The 22,060-nt window shown below is 51.0% G+C and overlaps 2 protein-coding genes across 5 annotated transcripts in view; both read left to right on the forward strand.

The window, feature by feature from the left end:
• The first annotated feature begins 1,597 nt into the window (after positions 1-1,597).
• On the forward strand, positions 1,598-21,313 carry c5 (complement component 5). 3 transcript variants are annotated; one of them, XR_009929057.1, is made up of 42 exons: positions 1,598-1,814; positions 2,226-2,421; positions 3,303-3,450; positions 3,610-3,680; positions 3,758-3,852; positions 5,108-5,190; positions 5,641-5,731; positions 5,895-6,003; positions 6,220-6,355; positions 6,440-6,555; positions 7,176-7,367; positions 7,949-8,152; positions 8,428-8,634; positions 8,850-9,002; positions 9,116-9,245; positions 9,491-9,556; positions 9,688-9,900; positions 10,078-10,162; positions 10,325-10,407; positions 10,797-10,936; positions 11,182-11,412; positions 11,632-11,692; positions 12,326-12,415; positions 12,714-12,926; positions 13,333-13,408; positions 13,771-13,933; positions 14,442-14,546; positions 14,738-14,909; positions 15,357-15,544; positions 16,482-16,634; positions 16,733-16,795; positions 17,218-17,311; positions 17,440-17,479; positions 17,596-17,686; positions 18,514-18,588; positions 19,046-19,151; positions 19,519-19,605; positions 19,873-19,962; positions 20,145-20,228; positions 20,654-20,795; positions 20,894-21,097; positions 21,212-21,313. XR_009929057.1 is itself a non-coding variant. In XM_062454372.1 (41 exons), exons 1-41 carry the CDS (start codon positions 1,753-1,755, stop codon positions 21,024-21,026), a joined length of 5,037 nt encoding a protein of 1,678 aa, XP_062310356.1. In that variant the 5' UTR covers positions 1,598-1,752; the 3' UTR covers positions 21,027-21,313. The 3 variants fall into 3 exon arrangements, 2 of the variants coding, with proteins under 2 accessions (XP_062310356.1, XP_062310357.1); XM_062454372.1 differs by having other exon boundaries at positions 20,894-21,313; XM_062454373.1 differs by having other exon boundaries at positions 1,598-1,788; positions 2,209-2,421; positions 20,894-21,313.
• A 115-nt stretch (positions 21,314-21,428) lies between these two features.
• nim1ka (NIM1 serine/threonine protein kinase a) overlaps positions 21,429-22,060 on the forward strand; it is a 10,079-nt gene continuing 9,447 nt past the window's right edge. For both annotated transcript variants that reach the window (XM_062454374.1, XM_062454375.1), the window contains exon 1: positions 21,429-21,788. The gene's annotated coding sequence lies outside the window, so the exon portion shown is untranslated. The remainder of the gene's footprint in view (positions 21,789-22,060) is intronic.

The following is a 22,060-nucleotide window of genomic DNA, read 5'->3' on the forward strand; positions in this document are numbered from 1 at the left end:
AACACACAACACACCACCACAACACACCACCACAACACACCACCACACCACCACACCACCACAACACACCACACAACACACCACCACACCACCACACCACCACAACACACCACACAGCAGCTGTTGGTGTTTGTTTGAGCAGTGGGAACTGACCTGTAGAAACAGTTTCTGATTCTGGTGTCCTGGTTTTGCATACAACTTCTGAAGCTGTTGTTTATTTGCTGTGTCACAAGGGGGCAGTATAGGGAAGTAAATTTGTTTGAACCTGATTTGTGTTTCGGGATAGGAGATTTCACACTGATCCCTCGTGCATTAAGCAAGAGTAACGACACACCAAAAACAGTCCCGGTGTTAATTCCGACAAATCACTTTTTTTCTATAAACATGAAGGGGTGGGCTTCGGCTGAAATTGGGGTGTGTAGTTCCTGTTTAAAGAGATCCTATCTAATGTGGCACTGGGCCAGGAGACAACCAAGATGATCCCAGATGTGATGCTCTGTACATGTTATGTACATGTGATGCTCTGTACATGTTATGTACATGTGATGCTCTGTAGAGCCGTCACAACCACATCAGACTAGGAAGGAGTTGAAGAAACAATTCCTCAAAGTTTGAGTGAAATTCAAAACATGTCATTTTTAACTTCAGTGTATGAAGCATATCTCTGGACTGGCCCAGTCCTTGCTGTGTATGTGCAGTGACTGTCCGAGGAGTTTACAATGTGTAAATAACTTAAACAAAATGTACAAGCTATGTAAATATGTTATTGATAAGATGTACTCTATTTCCAAAACGGTCACTTTATCTCAGTATAACGTAAGTATAACGTTATGTATAACTTAAATGCTAAAAGTGTAACAGTATATATTATGTTTACTTATATATCGACCACTTTGTGTTGCAGCTAATGCTCCAAGTAAATGATTGCTTAGCCTTTGCTGTCAAATGCAACACACAATGTTTTTACTGAATTATTGTGACAAATATACCATAAATATTACTATAACAAAAGAAAGACTTGACTTGGGTGTGTATCTGTAGATTCTTGTTTCTGCGTGTGTGTATGTGTGTGTGGGAGGGACAAATGTTTGCAAAATCCATTGATTGTGAGAATTTTCCTGAGAAAAAGCGTGTGATTTTTCGTAAATCTAACTTTATCTAACTGTGTCAACACAGTTGTTTGTGGACGTTTAAACAAACGCAAATGAGAGGTTTTAGACTTGAACCTTGTTCAGCTGATGGACTTTCACACAGATTATTTTGCAATCCTTGAAACTCCATTCTGAAAACACACCCACAAAACTGCATCTTACCTGTGTGTGTGTGAGTGAGTGTGTGTGTGTCTGTCTACGATTGTATGTATGTATGTATGTATGTATGTATGTATGTATGTATGCGTGTGTGTTTGTGTGTGGGGGAGGTGTATGTGTCTGTGTGTGGGAGGTGTGTTTGTGTGTGATCAGGACAAGAACAGACGACAGCTGCAGAGATGCATCTCAGATCAGGAGGGCTGAAGAGAAGCTACCCCCCCTCCCCCCCCCCCCCTCTCCTGTTGGAATCATTAACCCAGCCAGGCTGGGTTGGGGGGCGCAGAAGGGTCACCTCAGAGAGCTGCTCCTCTCAGACCGAAACACATCTCCATTCCTCTGGTCCCGGCCGTGTGTGTGTACCTCTTGGATAGACAGAAGTATCTCCCTTCCTCCCTGCTGTCAGCGGTGTGTGTGTGTGTGTGTGTGTGTGTGTGTGACGACCATGAGGACCCTCCTCCTGAGCTTCCTCCTCCTGGGCCTGGCGGAGACACAGGACTCCAAATCGTAAGTGTGTCTGACAGTGTGTGTAAGGGAGTGTGTAAGAGTGTGTGTCTGACAGTGTGTGTAAAAGTGTGTGTCTGACTGTGTGTGTAAAAGTGTGAGTCTGACTGTGTGTGTAAGGGAGTGTGTAAGAGTGTGTGTCCGACAGTGTGTGTAAAAGTGTGTGTCTGACAGTGTGTGTAAGGGAGTGTGTAAGAGTGTGTGTCTGACAGTGTGTGTAAAAGTGTGTGTCTGACAGTGTGTGTGTAAGGGAGTGTGTAAGAGTGTGTATTGACAGTGTGTGTAAGAGTGTGTATTGACAGTGTGTGTAAGAGTGTGTCACGCTGAGCGAGAGTGTGGATCACAGGGCATCTCTTCCTTCTCAAACGATCGACCTTCGACCTGCGACCTTCTCAACCCAGCGTTCCCCTGCAGGTACCTGATCACGGCCCCTAAGATCTGGCGCCTGGAGGCCAGCGAGCGCGTGATGGTGCAGGTGATGCACTACACTGATGACGTGCAGGTGTACCTGGAGCTGAAGAGCTCACTGGCGAGAGACGCCAAGGTCTACGACAAGGCCTTTGTCACCCTGACGAAAGGCTCCTCCCACCAGCAGACCATCAGTCTACAGGTGAGAGGACAGGTGTTTTGGGGTAGGTGGTGGTTTGTCTGGAGATGTAAAGGTTGGAGGTTCGAATCTCCCCCATGTCACTGTGCGGATACTGCAACACGATGGGAAACATTACAGCAGAAACTCTTTGAACCCTCCACACTATCCTTTTCCTTCCTCTCCTGTTCAGAAGGGACTTCCATGTCTCACTAAGCTCACAGCCCAGAGGCGCTGTCAGGCCAAAAACTGTACTAGGTAGGAAGTTTTGTATTTAGTCCTATTTAAATCAATTTATTCTACTCTACGATTTGAAATTTTCACTCGTTCGACATTCCTGAGACAGCAACGCGCGCAGGTAGAATACTATACGTGTTGCCTTCCCGGTCTGTTAAAATTGATGCCAAATGAGTTACTTTTATTTTCAACGGAAAAAGCTAGTTAGCTAGCACTTGCTATCGAACGAGTGAAAACTTCAAATCGTAGAGTAGAATAAATTGATTTAAATAGGACTAAATACAAAACTTCCTACCTAGGACAGTTTTTGGCCTGACAGCGCCCCCAAGTGGAGGTATTAGTGCAGTGCGGCCACCAGGTAGTGTTGTCCTGGCAACGTTCGACCTTACTGGACTCTGAAGTTGTGAAATTTTAAACAGCAGGTTAAAAAAAAATATAATAATTGTGCTTTAGAAGAAGGAAATACCTGATTTGAGACATTTGATATTTGAGAGACTGTACCTGTACTGGAAGTTTGTAAAACTTTTCATTCTGTGTTTCTTTATTTTGTATTTTGTATTTTTTGTTTGGAATAGCTTTTTACGGTATTTATTTATTGTCACTTAGTGTAAGTATACCTTGTTTGACTGTATGAAATGGTGATTAAAACCCTCCTGGTGCCCTCCCAGGTCAGGGGGCTGGTGAAAGATGCGACCCACGTCATCCTCTTTGCTCAGACCAACGAGTTCAGCAACTCTGTTGAGATCCCTGTCTCCAGGAGGAGCGGATTCCTGTTTATACAGACGGACAAACCGCTGTACACCCCTCAACAGTCAGGTGGAGAGAGGGGGGGGAGAGAGAGGGGAGGGGGAGGACGGAGAGGGAGGGAGAGGGAGGGAGAGAGGGCTCATGTTTATATGCATTATAATGCCAGCGATGTATAACCATGCTGTAGTCACTTTATGTCTGTGTGTGTGTTTGTGTGTGTATGAACAGTGAAGGTCCGGGCTTTCTCCCTGAATGAGGATCTCACCACAGCCAAGCGTAACGTGTTCGTGACCTTCAGAGTGAGTGACCTCTCATAGTTCTCCCCTTCCAGAACGCAGAACGCAGAACACGCTAGAACAGAACTGTCTCTCCGCAGGATCCAGATGAGGAGATCGTGGAGACGGTGGAGTTGCAGAACAGTCAGGGTATTCCGTCTCTGCAGGACCCCTTCAAAATACCCCTCAAACCCAAGTAAGCTTCATCCTGAGAGGAAGTACACACTAGTGTTGTAGTAGGCTACTCAGACCCAGAGGCGTTGTTAGACATAAAACTCTACTGAGGTACAGGCCCCTAATTCATTCCCTTTTTTTATTTCAATCTGCGCTCAATGCACTACTAGGCTATAGAAACTCCCCTTGCTTAACCCACTATAGAACAGTTCAGGGACGCAAGTTTTATATCAGCTTTGGCAGGGACACCAATAGCTAATGCGAGCGCTCGCATTCATTTGAGTGCAAATACTGTTTTTTTGAGCTTCATGTAATATTTTTTTTATGTTTTAGTCAAAATAAGATGATCGGTAGGCCTATCATTTAGAAACGATCTTTAGTTTTGTCATGTTTTCTTAGCCTACCTCAATTCTGACTTGTGTGCTGAGTCCGACACCTGGGGGGTACTCCAGAAAGCAGGTCATGTGACATTCCCGGGTAAGTTAACTCCCCAGCTGACACTCAGCGTTGTAGCAACATTGCAAATCAGCTGTTGGGTTAACATACCCAGTTAAGTTGCATAACCTGCTTTCTGGAATACCCCCCTGGCGTTGATTGGGATACTGTGTACATTTTTTCCAGGATTATCAATCTAAATTAATGCACTGACTAATGAAGAAAATTGTAAAAAAAAAAATTACTGGGCACAGCAGATTTATACTGGGGAGGATAGAGAGAGAGAGAGAGTGAGAGAGAGAGAGAGAGGAACGAGAGAGAAAGCTGGATGGAGTCAGCACAGAGAAAGAGACAGACAGAGAGAACCAGATGAGAAAGAGGACAGGAAATCAAGACCATGTAGATGTTATGTGTTTTTTCCTAAATTAAATGTTTCCAGGAACATTTAGGCGACACAGCTTCATTCTCCCAGAGAAGTAGAAGGAATGTTCCGCAGAGATGTTATAACTCATGAGGAGAGAGAAGTTTTGAGAGGGTTATGACTGTTAGGGTAACCTGGGTTGGGTTTTGGGTTTGAGTTTAGCCAATGTCAAAACAATGTTTAAAATAAATTATTATTTAATATGTTAAATATTAAATAATAAATGTTTATTTATTATTAATTAATTGTTAAAACAATGTATTAATTGTTATCAAGGTAAAATGTGTGATTAAGCAGGGGTTTTTACAGTGCAAGACACATCATGACCCCCATTGAGCCCTCCTTAAGGTCTGAACCTAGAATCCCAATCCGCACACTGACAGCAGTGGTCTCTGTATGTGATGTTGACATGTGATGGCAGGTTTGGCTTGTGGTCCGTGGAGGCATCGTACGGGGCACCTCTGGTCACCTCGGTCAGAGCTCAGTTCGAGATCAAGGAATACGGTGAGTAGGCCGGCGTCATGCCAACGGCCCGGGGGGGGCTCGGTCTGTTTTCAAACGTGGGCGGGGACAGGCTTTTTTAATAACTGAGGATGCAGCCGTTAAATATAATGTTGTTAGTAAAAGGTGTGAGGGACAGTGGTTGTATAATGTATCATTTTCATGATTGAATTATTGATACACACAGTGTGTAACATATAATGAAACCTACGCCCCTGCTACAATTAACCAGGGGGTCATAGTTCCCATCCTGAGGCGTCAGAACAGAGCAGAGCCAGGGGTCCTGGTCAGTCTGAATGTCCTCTGCCCTGGTCTCAGGCCAGGGGTCCTGCTCAGTCTGGATGTCCTCTCCCCTGGTCTCAGGCCAGGGGTCCTGCTCAGTCTGAATGTCCTCTCCCCTGGTCTCAGGCCAGGGGTCCTGCTCAGTCTGAATGTCCTCTCCCCTGGTCTCAGTTCTACCCAGCATCGCCATCCAGATCCTGCCAGAGTCCAACTACCTGAGCTACGGGAACGCTGAACAATTCAAAATCAAGGTCGTCGGCAGGTGGGTTGGAGGACAGAGCAATGTGTGCGTGTGTGTGTGTGTGTTTACCATGTGTGTGTGTGTGTGTGTGTTTACCATGTGTGTGTGTGTGTGTTTACCATGTGTGTGTGTGTGTTTACCATGTGTGTATGTGTGTGTGTGTGTGACATGTACTGCGTTGTAGGTACGTCCACGGAGCTCCTGTTTCCGACGCGATAGTCTACCTGAGGTATGGTTACGTGAGCGGCAAAAACACTCCGGTCGTCCTGTCCGGCTCCATCGTCAGAACCGAGGTGAGACACGCTCAGTCAGGTCTCTCCCCACGCTCAGTCAGGTCTCTCCCCACGCTCAGTCAGGTCTCTCCCCACGCTCAGTCAGGTCTCTCCCCACGCTCAGTCACGTGTCTCCTCACGCTTCAACATCCTGTGTTTACTGTAGAACATGGTTCTATGTAAAGCACACTGCCTCGTGTCTGAGGGCGGTGTATAAACAAAGTTCCTGCCTCTCAGTTGCAGGACGACGGGACGATGGAAACGACAGTCAACGTGAAGCGTGTCTTGGCTCACCAGGAGAGTCCACTGACCCTGGAGCAGATGTTTGGAAAAGAAAACTTGTATGTTGCGGTCAGCGTGACGGAAAGAACCGGTAAGTCACCGACCCCACACAGCACCAGATCTGACGTCTGCCTCTAAACTGGAACATGACAACACACCTCCCCCCTCGCCTCAGGTGGTCTCTCCCAGGAAGCTGAGTTGACAACCGTGAAGTTTGTGAAGTCTCCATACACCATGAAGCTCCTGGCCACACCGCTCTTCATCAAACCCCTGTTGCCGTACAAAATCAGGGTAGGACATCATCATCACCATCATCACCATCACAGTCTTCCGTAACGGGGCGTAGCTGAGGATCATGCTGTTAGAAGGACTTAATAAAAGTGGAAGGGACACATTAGCTGTTCTCGAAATGTGTGTGGGACATGTCCTGCACACATGTAATGAAGGAGAGTGATGTTCAGTAGACAGACCTGGGGGGTTGGTATAGATATGTCCTAGTGTGCCCTGTGTGATCTGGTGTGGGTCTGGTGTGGGTCTGGTGTGGTTCTGGTGTGGTTCTGGTGTGGTTCTGGTGTGGTGTGGTTCTGGTGTGGGTCTGGTGTGGTTCTGGTGTGGTTCTGGTGTGGTGTGGTTCTGGTGTGGGTCTGGTGTGGTTCTGGTGTGGGTCTGGTGTGGGTCTGGTGTGGTTCTGGTGTGTTTCTGGTGTGGGTCTGGTGTGGGTCTGGTGTGGTTCTGGTGTGTTTCTGGTGTGGTTCTGGTGTGGTTCTGGTGTGGGTCTGGTGTGGGTCTGGTGTGTTTCTGGTGTGGTTCTGGTGTGGTGTGGTTCTGGTGTGGGTCTGGTGTGGTTCTGGTGTGGTTCTGGTGTGGTTCTGGTGTGGGTCTGGTGTGGTTCTGGTGTGGTTCTGGTGTAGATGCTGGTGCTGGATCCTCTGGGTGAGCCCGTGGCCCGGGTACCTGTCAAACTGCTGGAAGCCATGGCAACCACTGTCTCCATGGACACGGAGAGGCTGGACTGCGCCCAGCAGAAAACGAAGACGGGCTCTGACGGCGTGGCGTACTTCATCTGTAACTGGCCGGCCAACACCCTCACCGCCAGGATCAACGTGAGCGCATCTCTCCTGGTCTCCCATTTCTCCTGGTCTCCCATCTCTCCTGGTCTCCCATCTCTCCTGGTCTCCTATCTCTCCTGGTCTCCCATCTCTCCTGGTCTCCCATCTCTCCTGGTCTCCCATTTCTCCTGGTCTCCCATCTCTCCTGGTCTCCCATCTCTCCTGGTCTCCTATCTCTCCTGGTCTCCCATCTCTCCTGGTCTCCCATCTCTCCTGGTCTCCCATCTCTCCTGGTCTCCCATCTCTCCTGGTCTCCCATCTACTGGACAGGCCTCGCTCCTACCCAGAGACCTCTGAATTAGCCGTAGCTGGCCTCTGCTAACACAGATATTGATATATTACATTTTGTCTTGAATTCCAAAGATGTCAAACATCTACCTGGGTTTACATTTAGATGTTAAAGTCATTAAGATATTATTATTGAAGATGTAAACTTAATTCAGATATGTATTTGTAAGCACATTGAAGTCACACCTACCAACCCCCAAAAACTACCATATTGCCGAAAACAAATAAATGAACTGCACAGGGGAGACGACAGTATCGTCATCACACGAACTGACTTTTGATTTCAGTTCAAGACGGACGACAGTTACCTGCCCCCTCAGAGCCAGGCTGAGTTTGTTCTGGAGGCCACGGTGTACAACTCTCCCAAGAAACGCTACCTCTACATTAGCGTCCCCCCCAATCTGAACACCCTGGAGGTCGGGACACAGGCCAACATCGATGTGGTATTCAGTGTTGCCGCCTTCCTGAACATCAAGAGCGTCAGCTACCTGGTGAGTAGGGCACCTGAGCTCACCATGTTTGATACGCCGTGTTTATAGTGCTCTCTGCAGATCTGCAAATCTGCCCTCTGCAGATCTGCTCTCTGCAGACTCTGCAGACTCTGCAGATCTGCTCTCTGCAGACTGCAGATCTGCCCTCTGCAGATCTGCTCTCTACATGCACTGTTTGTTCGTGGCTTTGGATGAAAATCAAGCAAACCTATATAATATGTAACAAACACCCATCACACAAACCATGACGTGTCCTCCCTCTCTCGGGGCTCCAGGTGATCTCTAACGGTCGTGTGGAAGCGTCCGACACGCAGCCGCACGTGGGGGGCTCGGTGCAGGCCCTGAGGTTCCAGGTGACCCCTCGGATGGTGCCGTCCATCCGCGTGCTGGTCTACTACGTCCTGCACGGCGAGGGAGCCACTGAGCTGGTGGCAGACTCTGTGTGGCTTGGGGTCAAGGCTAACTGCATGAACGGGCTCCAGGTTAGCCTAGCTCAGCACCTAGCGTCTAGCTTGTGGTCATAACCCTAACAGGACCATGGCCTAGAGCTGTGACTGCGGCTGGTGACCTGGAACAGACCTGGAACTGGCTAGTGACTCACCATCCATGTTTGTGTGTTTGGTTAAAAGCCTCTCCTGATTGGATGAGGTGTTCCACCTAAGCTGACAGGTTCCTGGTGTGTGTGTGTGTTTCCCAGGCAGAGCTGTCCTACGTGGCGACGCAGCAGGCGCAGCCCGGCTCCAGCGTCAGTCTGCAGGTGAGGACGGGGACCGAGGCCCTGGTGGCGCTGTCGGCCACGGACATGGCCCTGCAGGGCCTCCGCTCCTCCCGGGTCAACCCGATGGCCAAGGTGAGGCCCGTTAACCCCGCCCCTCTGCACTGGACACACAAATCTAACTGATGTCATATGCGTTAGATTCGGATGACGCTGAATCGCATCCGATTCCTGACCCCTGTGTTTAGGTGCTACGCCACATTGAGAAGAGTGACCCAGGCTGTGGAGGAGGCGGGGGTAAAGACATCGCAGACATCTTCCGCCTGGCTGGTCTCACCTTCATGACCAACGCCAACGCCAAGGCCATCCCATCACACGGTACGTGCAGTACCACTCCTGGCCATGGTCATGATATATATATATTTTATACCTGTCTGTCACCTCTTGACCCCCACCTGACCTGTCTGTCACCTCTTGACCCCCACCTGACCTGTCTGTCTCCTCTTGACCCCCATCTGACCTGTCTGTCTCCTCTTGACCCCCATCTGACCTGTCTGTCTCCTCTTGACCCCCATCTGACCTGTCTGTCTCCTCTTGACCCCCACCTGACCTCTCATGCTCAGAGGACGTCTGTCAGGAGCTGGTCCGGCCCAAACGGTCGCTCACCTATGAGATGAAGAAAGACAAATGTAGGTCAACCATCGACCATCCGTACTCCTCCACAACACGCTGACAACAAACAGCAAATGTGTACGAGTCACGTGACCCTGTACCGTGGTGTTTACCCGTCTCTTGCCTCTACCGGGCGTGTTATCCGCAGCTAAACTGTACCTGGAGTATGTCGCCTTCTGCTGGGCAGGCCTGAATCACCACCCGGTGTACGTCCACTGTTCCGACCGCCTCAAGTTCCTCCCCAAGGAGGGCCACACGGTGTACAAAGTTCTGTCTGTGCAGAGGGCCCGGCAGGTGTTTGTGGAGTGCTGTGAGTTTGCTAAACACCAACCAGACACGGAGCTGTGGAATGCGAGGGCCGGTGAGTTTCTGTGTCTTCAACGGGCTGGTCTTAGTCACTGTTGGGGCAGGTTAAGGGTTAGGGCTAGGTCACTAGGTCAACATTTCCAGAAAATATCAATGCCTTGCTATGGCTGATAACTCCAGCTGTGTGTGTGTGCATGTGTGTGTATGTGTGTGTGTATGCATGTGTGTGTAGATTTGGAGACAGTGTTTGACAACACTCCCAAGTATGTGAGAAGCTTTTTCCCAGAGAGTTGGCTGTTTGAGGTCCATGTCGCTAGGTAAGGACAAAACACACACAAACACACACTGGATACACCATGGATCTATAGAGCTTCACCTATCTGACCTGTCTGTATCTGTCAGTACTATACTTTTTTTAAAAGGATCACTGCACTCACCCCCCGATCACCCTTCCCCACCCCTCCCTCCCTCCCCCCCAGGGCTGGGGTGTTGACTTTACCTGTCAAGCTGCCAGACTCTCTGACCACATGGGAGATCTCAGCGGTGGCCATGTTTGCCAACGGTACTGTGATGTCATATCCTCACTTAATATTATGTCATATCCTGTCCACTCCCTGTCTCCTCCTCCCCTCCTGGTCTCAGTGAGGTGGTCCGTGGTTCAGCTGTGTCTTTAAGATAGGTCTGGACTCAAGGCTGTTCACCAGAAAATAGATCACAGTCGCCACCTAGTAGCAGGTTGTGGTACTGCAACCCTACAGGGCTTCAACACTGTGACTTTTTTCCTAAGGTGTATTGACCCCTCCCCTAACCATCTTCCCCTAACCATCTTTCCTTAATATTACCCCTCACCCTCTCAACCATCGCCCCACCAACCCCCCTGCCCCTCCCTTTCCTCTCTCAATTCTCCCTCTCTCCATCAAACTACCCCCAAACCCCCTCCCCTGCCCCCAGGCCTCTGTGTGGCAGAGCCCAAGCAGATCTCCGTCACCCAGCCGGTGAGTGTGGATGTGCCCCTGCCCTACTCCATGGTCCGGGGGGAACAGCTCCAGCTCAGCGGCTCCGTCTACAACCAGCAGACGCATGACCTGCAGGTCGGTATCCCTGACCCCAGCTTGACCCAGCCCAGAGAGAGAGAGAGAGAGAGAGAGAGAGAGAGAGAGAGAGAGAGAGAGAGAGAGAGAGAGAGAGAGAGAGAGAGAGAGAGAGAGAGAGAGAGAGAGAGAGAGAGAGAGACGGGGAGAGAGACGGGGAGAGAGAGAGACAAAAAGAGAGAGGGAACCAGAGGACAGCAGGCCACTTTAACCTGTCTTGTCTCCCTCCTCACTGTCTCTGTCAGTTCTGCGTGACCCTGACGGCGGGCCCAGGCGTGTGTCTGTACCAGGGGCACAGCGTGGACAAGGACAGGCTCTGGACCACCAAGTGCACAATGTCCACCTTGAAGCAAGACTCTGTCCGTCCAGTCACCTTCACCCTGCTGGCGTTTGAGAGCGGAAGACATCAGCTCACCTTCACCTTGCAGACCTCTCAGGGCGTCCTGGACACAGTACAGAAGACTCTTTATGTCAAGGTCTGCTCTCAGTCACAAGGACACAATTATTATGTTATTATTTTATAAATATAATTTATTTTTGTGTGTGTGTTTTTTCCCCTTCACACAATGATTGCTTCAACTGCCATCTGCAGTGTGTGGAAAGTTGATCATGGCAGAGATTGGATCCTTCTGAGAAATATTATTAAAATGATTATTTGTGAAGTATTATGATTGTTAATTTTACGATCCCTCCAGCCTGAGGGAGTCTTGACGGAGAAGTTGGAAGTAAAGAACCTAGACCCCAGAGCCCTGTACGGTAGGTGTTGGAGTGCTACCACACGACTGGTCACATTATTATTAAAGTGTTGAGAAGCACGGAGGCTAACACTGCCTGCACGGCGATGATGACGCAGGGAAACTGCCTCAATACATTTACACTGATGTGGATTTGATGCTTTTGAGATCTTACTGGGTACAAAAACATTTCCGACAGGTGTGTTACGTTTGCATCTCCTGTAATCCTGTTGCTGTTGTGTTGTTTGTTGTTGTGTGGTGTTGTGTGTTGTGTGGTTGTGTTGTTGTGTTGTTGTGTTGTTGTGATGTTGTGTGTTGTGTTGTGTGTTGTTGTTGTGTTGTTGTGTTGTTGTGTGTTGTGTTGTTGTGTTGTTGTGTTGTTGTGTGTTGTGTTGTTGTGTGTTGTGTTGTTGTGTTGTTGTGTTGTTGTGTGTTGTGTTGTGTGTTGTTGTTGTGTGTTGTGTTGTTGTGTGTTGTGTTGTTGTGTTGTTGTGTGTTGTGTTGTTGTGTGTTGTGTTGTTGTGTGTTGTGTTGTTGTGTTGTTGTGTTGTTGTGTGTTGTGTGTTGTGTTGTTGTGTTGTTGTGTGTTGTGTTGTTGTGTTGTCGTGTGTTGTTGTGTTGTTGTGTGTTGTGTTGTTGTGTGTTGTGTCTTCAGGGAGTTCCATCAGCTCAGTGCAGATGAAGTACTGGGTCCCTGAGCAGGTCGTCCCCTACACCTCGGTGGACCGACAGCTGATCATATCAGGTACTTTATGACAGGTACTGATTTATCACACACACACGCACACACAAGGGGGACAGGATTTAAACCTCTAACCCAGGGGTCTCCAACCCTTTTCCCAGAGAGCTACCTGCCTGTTGGGTTATGCTTCAACCACAACACTAGTTACTTGATCAGCCAGCTGATTACTAAAATCAGGTGTGCTAGATTCATGTTGGTGGAGAAACCTACTGGCAGGGTTAGGGTTAGGCAGGCAGGTAGCTGTCCAGGAACAGGGCAGGAGAACCCTGCTGTAACCCCCCCTCCCTGTCCCTCCCTGCAGGAGAGGTCCTGGGGGAGATCCTGGCCATCGTGGCAGAGCCCAAGGGACTGGAGAAGCTGCTGAATGTCCCGATGGGGTCTGGTCAGATGGATGTGCTCAGGGTCACACCATACTACTACGTGTTCCACTTCCTGGAGAAGCTGGGTCGCTGGGGGACCTTGGACCCCCACGAACCCATCAGCCCAGGGAACATAAAGAAGAAGATGAAGGAGGGTGGGGGAGACGTGCTTTTAGTTTGGCCTCTCTGCTTTACTCATGGTTTTCTCTCTCTCTCTCTCTCTCTCTCTCTCTCTCTCTCTCTCTCTCTCTCTCTCTCTCTCTCTCCTCTCTCTCTCTCTCTCTCTCTCTCTCTCTCTCTCTCTCTCTCTCTCTCTCTCTCTCTCTCTCTCTCCTCTCTCTCTCTCTCTGTCTGTGTCTCTCTCTGTGTCTCTTTATTTCTCAGATGTTTATCTAAAATCAGCAAGTGTTAATACTGACCTGCCTCCTTTCTCCCTTCTGCCTCCTACATTTGTCTCTTGCCTCCTGCCTCCTGCCTCCTGCCTCCTGCCTCCTGTCTCTTGCCTCCTGCCTCCTGCCTCCTGCCTCCTGCCTCCTGCCTCCTGCCTCCTGCCTCCTAAAGGCATCGTGAGCGTCAAGTCCTTCATCAATCGAGACGGGAGCTACAGCATGTGGAAGCAGAAGGGGCCCAGCACCTTGTGAGTTACCCTGTCTGTCTCTCTGTCTGTCTGTCTGTCTCTGCCCGCCTCCTTACCTGTCTGTCTGTCTCTGCCCGCCTCCTTACCTGTCTGTCTGTCTGTCTGTCTCTGCCCGCCTCCTTACCTGTCTGTCTGTCTCTGCCCGCCTCCTTACCTGTCTGTCTGTCTCTGCCCGCCTCCTTACCTGTCTGTCTGTCTGTCTGTCTGTCTCTGCCCGCCTCCTTACCTGTCTGTCTGTCTCTGCCCGCCTCCTTACCTGTCTGTCTGTCTCTGCCCGCCTCCTTACCTGTCTGTCTGTCTGCCAGCCCTGTGTCCCTGCCTGACTGTCTTCCTCCCTGCCTGTCTGTCTGCCTGTCTTGCAGGGTGACATCTCAAGTGATGAAGACCATGGGCCAGGTGGCGAGCTACATGGACTTCGGCTCAGCGGACTATGACTCCATGTCCAGAACCCTGTCCTGGCTGGTGGACACAGCCCAGGTTGCGGACGGCTCGTTCGTGGAGGACTCCCCTGACACCAAGTTTACTGTAGGTGACCCCCTGCATCTGGGAAGCACACACACACACCACACGCATGCACACACACACACACACACATACACACCACACGCATGCACACACACACACACACACATACACACCACACGCACGCACACACACGCACACACACGCACACACACACCACACCACACGCACACACACACACAGATCCATACATCTTGCCAAGAAGGCTGTACATTATTTACGTTACTAAGGTATGTGTGTGTGTACATTTAGTCATTTTAGCAGACGCTCTTATCCAGAGCGACTTACAGTAAGTACAGGGACATTCCCCCCGAGGCAAGTAGGGTGAAGTGCCTTGCCCAAGGACACAACGTCAATTGACACGGCCAGGAATCGAACTGGCAACCTTCAGATTACTAGCCCGATTCCCTGACCGCTCAGCCACCTGACTCCCATGTGTGTGTGTATGATGTGTGTGTGTATGGTGTGTGTGTGTATGGTGTGTGTGTGTGCTGGGGCCTTCTCCATGCAGGATGTGAAACAGGGCAGTCCTGAGTTCCGGATCCTCATCACCTCCTTCGTCATGATCGGCATCAAGACGGTCACGGAATTGGACAACAATAAGCTGCACCTGAAGGTTGAAACAGTTTGAGGTCTTCTCTTCAGACACAAGTCATGTTTCCAAACAGTCCAAACCCAACAGCCAACAGTGGAACGTTTGCTGTTTGTTGAACATTGTTGGTGTGTGTTGTTGAGGCCATATGAACAGGCCTTAACTGGCCTGTGAAATGATGTCACAACATTGTCACAACCTTTCACCCCTCCCAGGACTTTTCTGACAGTCTGAAGCGTGCTGCAGACTATGTTTCCCAGAATGCACAAGGGGTCAAGAGTATCTATGTGAGGGCGGTGGCTGCCTACGCTCTCCTGCTGCAGGATCTAAAGAACCCAGTAGCAAACATTCTGTACAAGGATCTGGAGAAGGCCTCCAGAGAGAAAGGTCCTGATGACCTGTCTGTCCTCCTGTCTGTCTGTCTGTCTGTCCTCCTGTCTGTCTGTCTGTCTGTCTGTCTGTCTGTCTGTCCTCCTGTCTGTCTGTCTGTCTGTCTGTCTGTCCTCCTGTCTGTCTGTCTGTCTGTCCTCCTGTCTGTCTGTCTGTCTGTCCTCCTGTCTGTCTGTCTGTCCTCCTGTCTGTCTGTCTGTCTGTCCTCCTGTCTGTCTGTCTGTCTGTCTGTCTGTCTGTCTGTCCTCCTGTCTGTCTGTCTGTCTGTCCTCCTGTCTGTCTGTCTGTCTGTCTGTCTATCTTTCCTCCTGTCTGTCCTCCTGTCTGTCTGTCTGTCTGTCTCGTTTCCTTCGGTCAGACAGAACCTGTGTTGCTCACAAGAGGCAAAAAACAAAGAGAGAAATATTCTGCCATAGTAATCGTATGATTATGTGTGTGGTGCAGGGAACCCAGTTTACGTGAGGTACTGGCAGGAGAATGTGAAGGTGGGTGAACAGCTTCCTCCTCACACAGTGGAGCTCACCAGCTACGTCCTGCTGAGCGCCCTGCTGAAGAACAAGATGAGCTACGCCCTGCCGGTGGTCAGGTGGCTGACAGAGGAACAGTACTATGGAGGCTTCCAGTCTGCACAGGTGTGTCTCACCGTCGCACGCGTGCACACGCACAAACACACACCCATACACACACACGCACACACACGCACATGCTATATCAGAATCTTTCTCTTATACCTCTTTCCTCCCTCCTTCCCCTCCCTCCTCCTCCCTCCTCCTCCCTCCTCCTCCCTCCTCCTCCCTCCTCCTCCTTCCTCTCCTCCTCCTCCTTCCTCCCTCCTCCCTCCTCCCTCCCCCTCCACCTCCACCTCCCTCCCCCTCCTCCTCCCTCCTCCTCCCTCCTCCTCCCTCCTCCCTCCTCCCCTCCTCCCCCTCCTCCTTCTTCCTCCCCTCCTCCTCCTTCCTCTCCTCCTCCCCCTCCTCCTCCTCCTCCCCCTCCTCCTCCTTCCTCCCCTCCTCCCTCCTCCCTCCTCCCTCCTCCTTCTCCCCTCCTCCTCCTCCCTCCTCCTTCTCCCCTCCTCCTCCTCCCTCCCCCTCCCCTCCTCCTCCTCTCCCTCCTCCTCCTCCCTTCCTCCCTCCTCCTCCTCCCCTCCTCCTCTCCTCCCCTCCTCCTCCCCCTCCCCTCCTCCTCCCCTCCCTCCTCCTCCCCCTCCCCTCCTCCTCCCCTCCCTCCTCCTCCTCCTCCCCTCCTCCTCTCCTCCCCTCCTCCTCCCCCTCCCCTCCTCCCCTCCTCCCTCCTCCCTCCTCCCTCCTCCTCCCCCTCCCTACTCCTCCTCCCCTCCTCCTCCCCCTCCCCTACTCCTCCTCTCCTCCTCCTCCCCCTCCCCTCCCCCTCCCCTCCTCCTCCCCTCCCTCCTCCTCCCCCTCCCCTCCTCCTCCCCCTCCCTCCTCCTCCTCCTCCCCTCCTCCTCTCCTCCCCTCCTCCTCCCCCTCCCCTCCTCCCCTCCTCCCTCCTCCCTCCTCCTCCCCCTCCCCTACTCCTCCTCCCCTCCTCCTCCCCCTCCTCCTCCCCCAGGACATGATGATGGCTCTGGGGGCTCTGACCCAGTACACCCTGCAGGCCGACAGCAGCAGGCTGGCCCTGAAGGTGGATGTTTCCTACAGCCGGGGGAGAGACCTGCCCCAGGTCACGCTCACACAGAAGATACCAGTAGCCCGGCCCATCCAGGTGAGACTAGGACCCATAGCATCCATCCCCACGCACAAAACCATTTTTTCAAACGCTCCTTTAAAGAAAACACTGTCTTGTGTGTGTGCTTTTGCCAGTTGACGGAGGAAAAAGATGTTAAGGTTTCCATCGGAGGCGGTACTGGGTTCTCTAAGGTCAAAGTAAGCTGGTTTCCCTAGCTACAACATCTGCAGCTGGTAAAGTAATCTGGTTTCCCTAGCTACAACATCTGCAGCTGGTAAAGTAATCTGGTTTCCCTAGCTACAACATCTGCAGCTGGTAAAGTAATCTGGTTTCCCTAGCTACAACATCTGCAGCTGGTAAAGTAATCTGGTTTCCCTAGCTACAACATCTGCATTTAGCAGATGCTTTTTTTCCAAAGCAGTGGACAGTACAGGGGGTCTTGAACCTGTAACCACTTCATTAGCAGTCTCTAACCACTGAGCTATACCCTCCTCTGTACATGACACAGCCAGGATTGGAGTCAAATCAGTTTCAGTAATAATGTCCATCAGTAAACTTGATGTTGTATTCAGCTACAATACCAGCTCCTCTCTCCTCCCCTCCTCTCCTCTGATCACAGTTGAGGACCCTGTATTACAAACTGACAGACAAAAGTGACAACTGCAACTTCGACATCTCTATAAACGTGATAGGACCTGATCCGGACTCCCACGGTAAGACTATCCTAGTCTCTGACTCCCACGGTAAGACTATCCTAGTCTCTGACTCCCACGGTAAGACTATCCTAGTCTCTATTCTTCCTGTAGTGAATGGAGTAGTGACTGTGCACATCTGTCTTCAGATTTCATGAGGAAAAGCCCTCGCATCGTCGCCTGTGCTAAGTGAGCAGCCTTCAGTGGAAATACAGAATTTATTATGTATCTACCTGTTGATCAAGATACCACTAGATGTGTGTCTGTGTGTGTGTGTCTGCCTGTGTGTGTGTGTGTGTTTAAAGGTACAAACCCGAGTCAGAGGAGTCTCTTCAAACTGTGATGGAGATCCAGATGCCCACAGGAGTACAGCCCTCTACTGAGGATCTGGACTATGTAACTACCCCCCCTGCCCCACACTACCCCCCTGCCCCACACTACCCCCCCTGCCCCACACTACCCCCCTGCCCCACACCACCCCTCCTGCCCCACACTACCCCCCCTGCCCCACACTACCCCCCTGCCCCACACTACCCCTCCTACCCCACACTACCCCCCTGCCCCACACCACCCCTCCTGCCCCACACTACCCCCCCTGCCCCACACTACCCCCCCTGCCCCACACTACCCCCCTGCCCCACACCACCCCTCCTGCCCCACACTACCCCCCCTGCCCCACACTACCCCCCCTGCCCCACACTACCCCTCCTACCCCACACTACCCCCCCTGCCCCACACTACCCCCCTGCCCCACACTACCCCTCCTGCCCCACACTACCCCCCCTGCTCCACACTACCCCCCCTGCCCCACACTACCCCTCCTGCCCCACACTACCCCCCCTGCCCCACCCTACCCCCCCTGCCCCACACTACCCTCCTGCCCCACACTACCCCTCCTGCCCCACACTACCCCCCCTGCCCCACACTACCCCTCCTGCCCCACACTACCCCTCCTACCCCACACTACCCCCCCTGCCCCACACTACCCCCCTGCCCCACACTACCCCTCCTGCCCCACACTACCCCCCCTGCTCCACACTACCCCCCCTGCCCCACACTACCCCTCCTGCCCCCCACTACCCCCCCTGCCCCACACTACCCCTCCTGCCCCACACTACCCCTCCTGCCCCACACTACCCCCCTGCCCCACACTACCCCTCCTGCCCCACACTACCCCTCCTGCCCCACACTACCCCCCCTGACCCTTCTCATCCTCTCCTCAGCTCCAGAACAGTCTGGAGGCTGTGATGGACGACTACGAGATCAGCGGAGACCTGCTCACCATCCAGCTCGCTTCTGTGAGTTACTTATTCCCGCCACAACATCTTTTATCTTATTTCTTTATATTATATTTGAAAACATTTCATGCATTTAACCAAAGCAACTAATGATAATGGCGTGTGGAACGACATCAGATCACGGATCAGAAGAGCACAGAGTTCTAACTGTGTTTTGGTGGTTAGAGTCAGAGAACGTTTTGTATTTACCAGACACAAAAAGTAACAACTATCCAACATGGTACTCAGTATGATTTCAATGAATGTGTGTGTGCGTTTGTCTCTGTGTGTGAGCGTGTGTGTGTCTGTCTCTGTGTGTGAGTGTGTCTGTCTCTGTGTGTGAGTGTGTGTGTGTCTGTCTCTGTGTGTGAGTGTGTGTGTGTCTGTCTCTGTGTGTGAGTGTGTGTGTGTCTGTCTCTGTGTGTGTGTGTGTGTCTGTCTCTGTGTGTGGGTTGGCGTGTGTGTTTTTCTTGTGTAGGTGCCATCCACTGATTTTGCCTGCGTAGGATTCAGGTTCCAGCAGAGCTTCAAGATGGGCATGGCCTCAGACTGCTTCTTCAGAGTCTACGAGCTACGGGCAAGAAGTAGGCCTCCATCCTGCCTCCCCCTGCCTCGCCTTCACACATACTGTTCACATACTGAATCACTGCCTGCCTGGAGGAGGGAGGGGGAGAAGAGAGAATGAAGGAGGGAGGGACTAAGGGCTGAGGGAGGAAAGAGAGGATGAGGTAGGAGGAAGGAGGGATGAGGAGGGAGAGAAAGAGAGGATGAGCTAGAAGGAAGGAGGGATGAGGAGGGAGAGAAAGAGAGGATGAGGTAGGAGGGATGAGTAGGGAGAGAATGAGAGGATGAGGTAGGAGGGATGAGTAGGGAGAGAAAGGGAGAGAAAGAGAGGATGAGGTAGGAGGGATGAGGAGGTGTGATGTAACGTGCCACTCTACTGCTCCCCAGAGGCAGTGTGTTCCAGGATGTTCTCTCCTCTGGTGGAGACCAAGCTGCAGCGCCTCTGTGTGGGAGAGCAGTGTCGCTGCCTGTCAGGTAGGTAGAGTCCCAAAACAGCTGATCTGTAGCACTGCTGGTGCGGTGTAGAAGCATGTCTGTAGCACTGCTGGTGCGGTGTAGAAGCATGTCTGTAGCACTGCTGGTGCGGTGTAGAAGCATGTCTGGAGCACTGCTGGTGCGGTGTAGAAGCATGTCTGTAGCACTGCTGGTGCGGTGTAGAAGCATGTCTGGAGCACTGCTGGTGCGGTGTAGAAGCATGTCTGGAGCGCGTGGCTGAGCGAGGCACCTGTGTGTGTCCTGCAGTGGAGTGCAGCTCCTTCAGGAATGACGTGAGCAGAGCGGTCACTGTGGAACAGCGCCTGAAGGAGACCTGCCAACCTGCCGTCAAATACGGTAGCAGCACCACACACACACACACACTCCATACACACACTTGATACACACTTCATACACACACCACACACACACACCTACAAACACAGCACTTCTACAAACAGTATTGTCAGATAATTCCAACAAGCCTGTGTGTGTATATTGTGTGTGTGTGTTTATTGTGTGTGTGTGTATGCCAACAGCCCTCAAGGTGCAGATAAAGTCCACTGCCACAGAAGGAGACTTTATCATTTATGTTGCAACGGTGTTGGAGCCCATGATCAGGGGTAAGGATGGACCCTGTCTGCCTGTCTGCCTGTCTGCCTGTCTGTCTATCTGCCTGTCTGCATGTCTGTCTGCCTGTCTGCATGTCTGTCTGCCTGTCTGCCTGTCTGCATGTCTGTCTGCCTGTCTGCCTGTCTGCATGCCTGCCTGCCTGCCTGCCTGCCTGTCTGTCTGTCTGTCTGCCTGTCTATCTATCTATCTATCTATCTATCTGCCTGTCTGTCTGTCTGTCTGCCTGCCTGCCTGCCTGCCTGCCTGCCTGCCTGCCTGCCTACCTACCTACCTGCCTGCCTGCCTGCCTGCCTGCCTGCCTGTCTGTCTATCTATCTATCTATCTATCTGCCTGTCTGTCTGTCTGTCTGTCTGCCTGTCTGTCTATCTGTTTGTCAACCTGTCTTTCTGTCTGCCTCTCTATTGGTCCTGGCAGAGGAGAAGGAGAACGTAGCTAAAGACCTGGAGGTGGAGTTTATCAAGAAGAGCACGTGTGATGGTGTGGACATGAAGCCTGGGGAGATGTACCTCACCCTGGTGTCTGACAAACTCAAGATACCTGTGGACGAGCGTTACAAGTGAGTGTGAGACTGTGCATGTGTGTGACTGTGCAATGCTCTAACCACTGAGCTGTGCCTACCCCTGTGCTTGACCCTGCTTTGTCTGTCAACTACAGATACAGATTCATATTGGATTCGAAGACAACAGTGGAAAAATGGCCAATCGGTTGCACAGAAAGTCCATGTTCTGATTTTGTGAAGGTGCTGGATGATTATGAATTCAGCTTAACTTTTGATGGCTGCCCTTAACAAACAGTAGGAATGTGATGGAGGATTTTATTTCCAGTAAATGGTCAATAAATGATAAATGAAATGTGTGAATTGTGGGTTGAGGATTTAGGTTGGTTGAGGGGCAGTTCTATGGGCGTATGTGAAGCCCTCTGTGACATGCTTGCGTGTAAAAAGGGCTATACAAATAAATTTGATTTGATTTGATTGTCTCATCTCCTTCCCAATTGTGGCAATTTGTACTTTTTTGACTTTTTGTAAAAAGTATAGGGAGTACAAAATTTCTTATCAATAAAGTTTTGACGATGGTGTGTGGACTGTCTATTCTGTATAGGTTAGTTGGAGAAAATAATCTTGGTATGATATTGTAGCGATATTATTTCAGTTAGATATAGTACAGTTAGCGTGTACAGATAGCTTTGTTAACATCTTTGTGGTTTGTTTTGGATATTTTAGTCGTACATTAAATATTGGCAGATTGTTGCGCTAACCTTAGCAGGACCATGGAGAGCTCCGGTGATGCCAACTCTCTCGAGCGTGGCCCACACTTCATTGGTTCAATCGAGAACGAGTCCCACCCCGTGTCTGGTTGATCATTGGCAGCAACAGCTGTCAATCAAAAGGATTCCCTGCTACCTGCAGCAGAGCCAACGCTGTGCAAGACGCCGTTCAAGACCAGGGTACAACAGTAAGGACGCTGCCCGGTCGGAAAGGCGTTCGAGAAGGTGTATTCGGTCCACGGTAAAAACATGTCTCTCCACTGTCCTCGGGCTGTATATTAAGGTAAGAGGCAGTACCATAAAGTAGCGTCAACTGCTCAATATTCTGCTGTACAAGAATCTACTGTAGCGTCAATCCTGCAAGCTAATCAACACGCTCCGCTAGCTAACCAGAGAAGCTGTACAAGCGAAGCTAGCGCTACCTGAGCTTGCGGATGATTTGCTGTATTCTCTTAATAACAACAGACAAGTTAAGCTGTTCGCCTCCCTGCTTGCGAACTCCAAGCTGACAATGACAACCCGTACGGTTCTGTCACCGTGTGGGATGGTCCGCCT

This window comes from Osmerus eperlanus, chromosome 28, assembly GCF_963692335.1.
Source record: "Osmerus eperlanus chromosome 28, fOsmEpe2.1, whole genome shotgun sequence".
NCBI classification, from domain to species: Eukaryota; Metazoa; Chordata; class Actinopteri; order Osmeriformes; family Osmeridae; genus Osmerus; species Osmerus eperlanus.

Coding starts and splice junctions, on each gene's coding strand:
- c5 (XM_062454372.1), top strand. CDS start 1,753: ATGAGGACCCTCCTCCTGAGCTTCCTCCTCCTGGGCCTGGCGGAGACA. Junction 5,732..5,894: donor AAAATCAAGGTCGTCGGCAG/GTGGGTTGGAGG, acceptor ACTGCGTTGTAG/GTACGTCCACGGAGCTCCTG. Junction 10,937..11,181: donor AGCAGACGCATGACCTGCAG/GTCGGTATCCCT, acceptor TGTCTCTGTCAG/TTCTGCGTGACCCTGACGGC.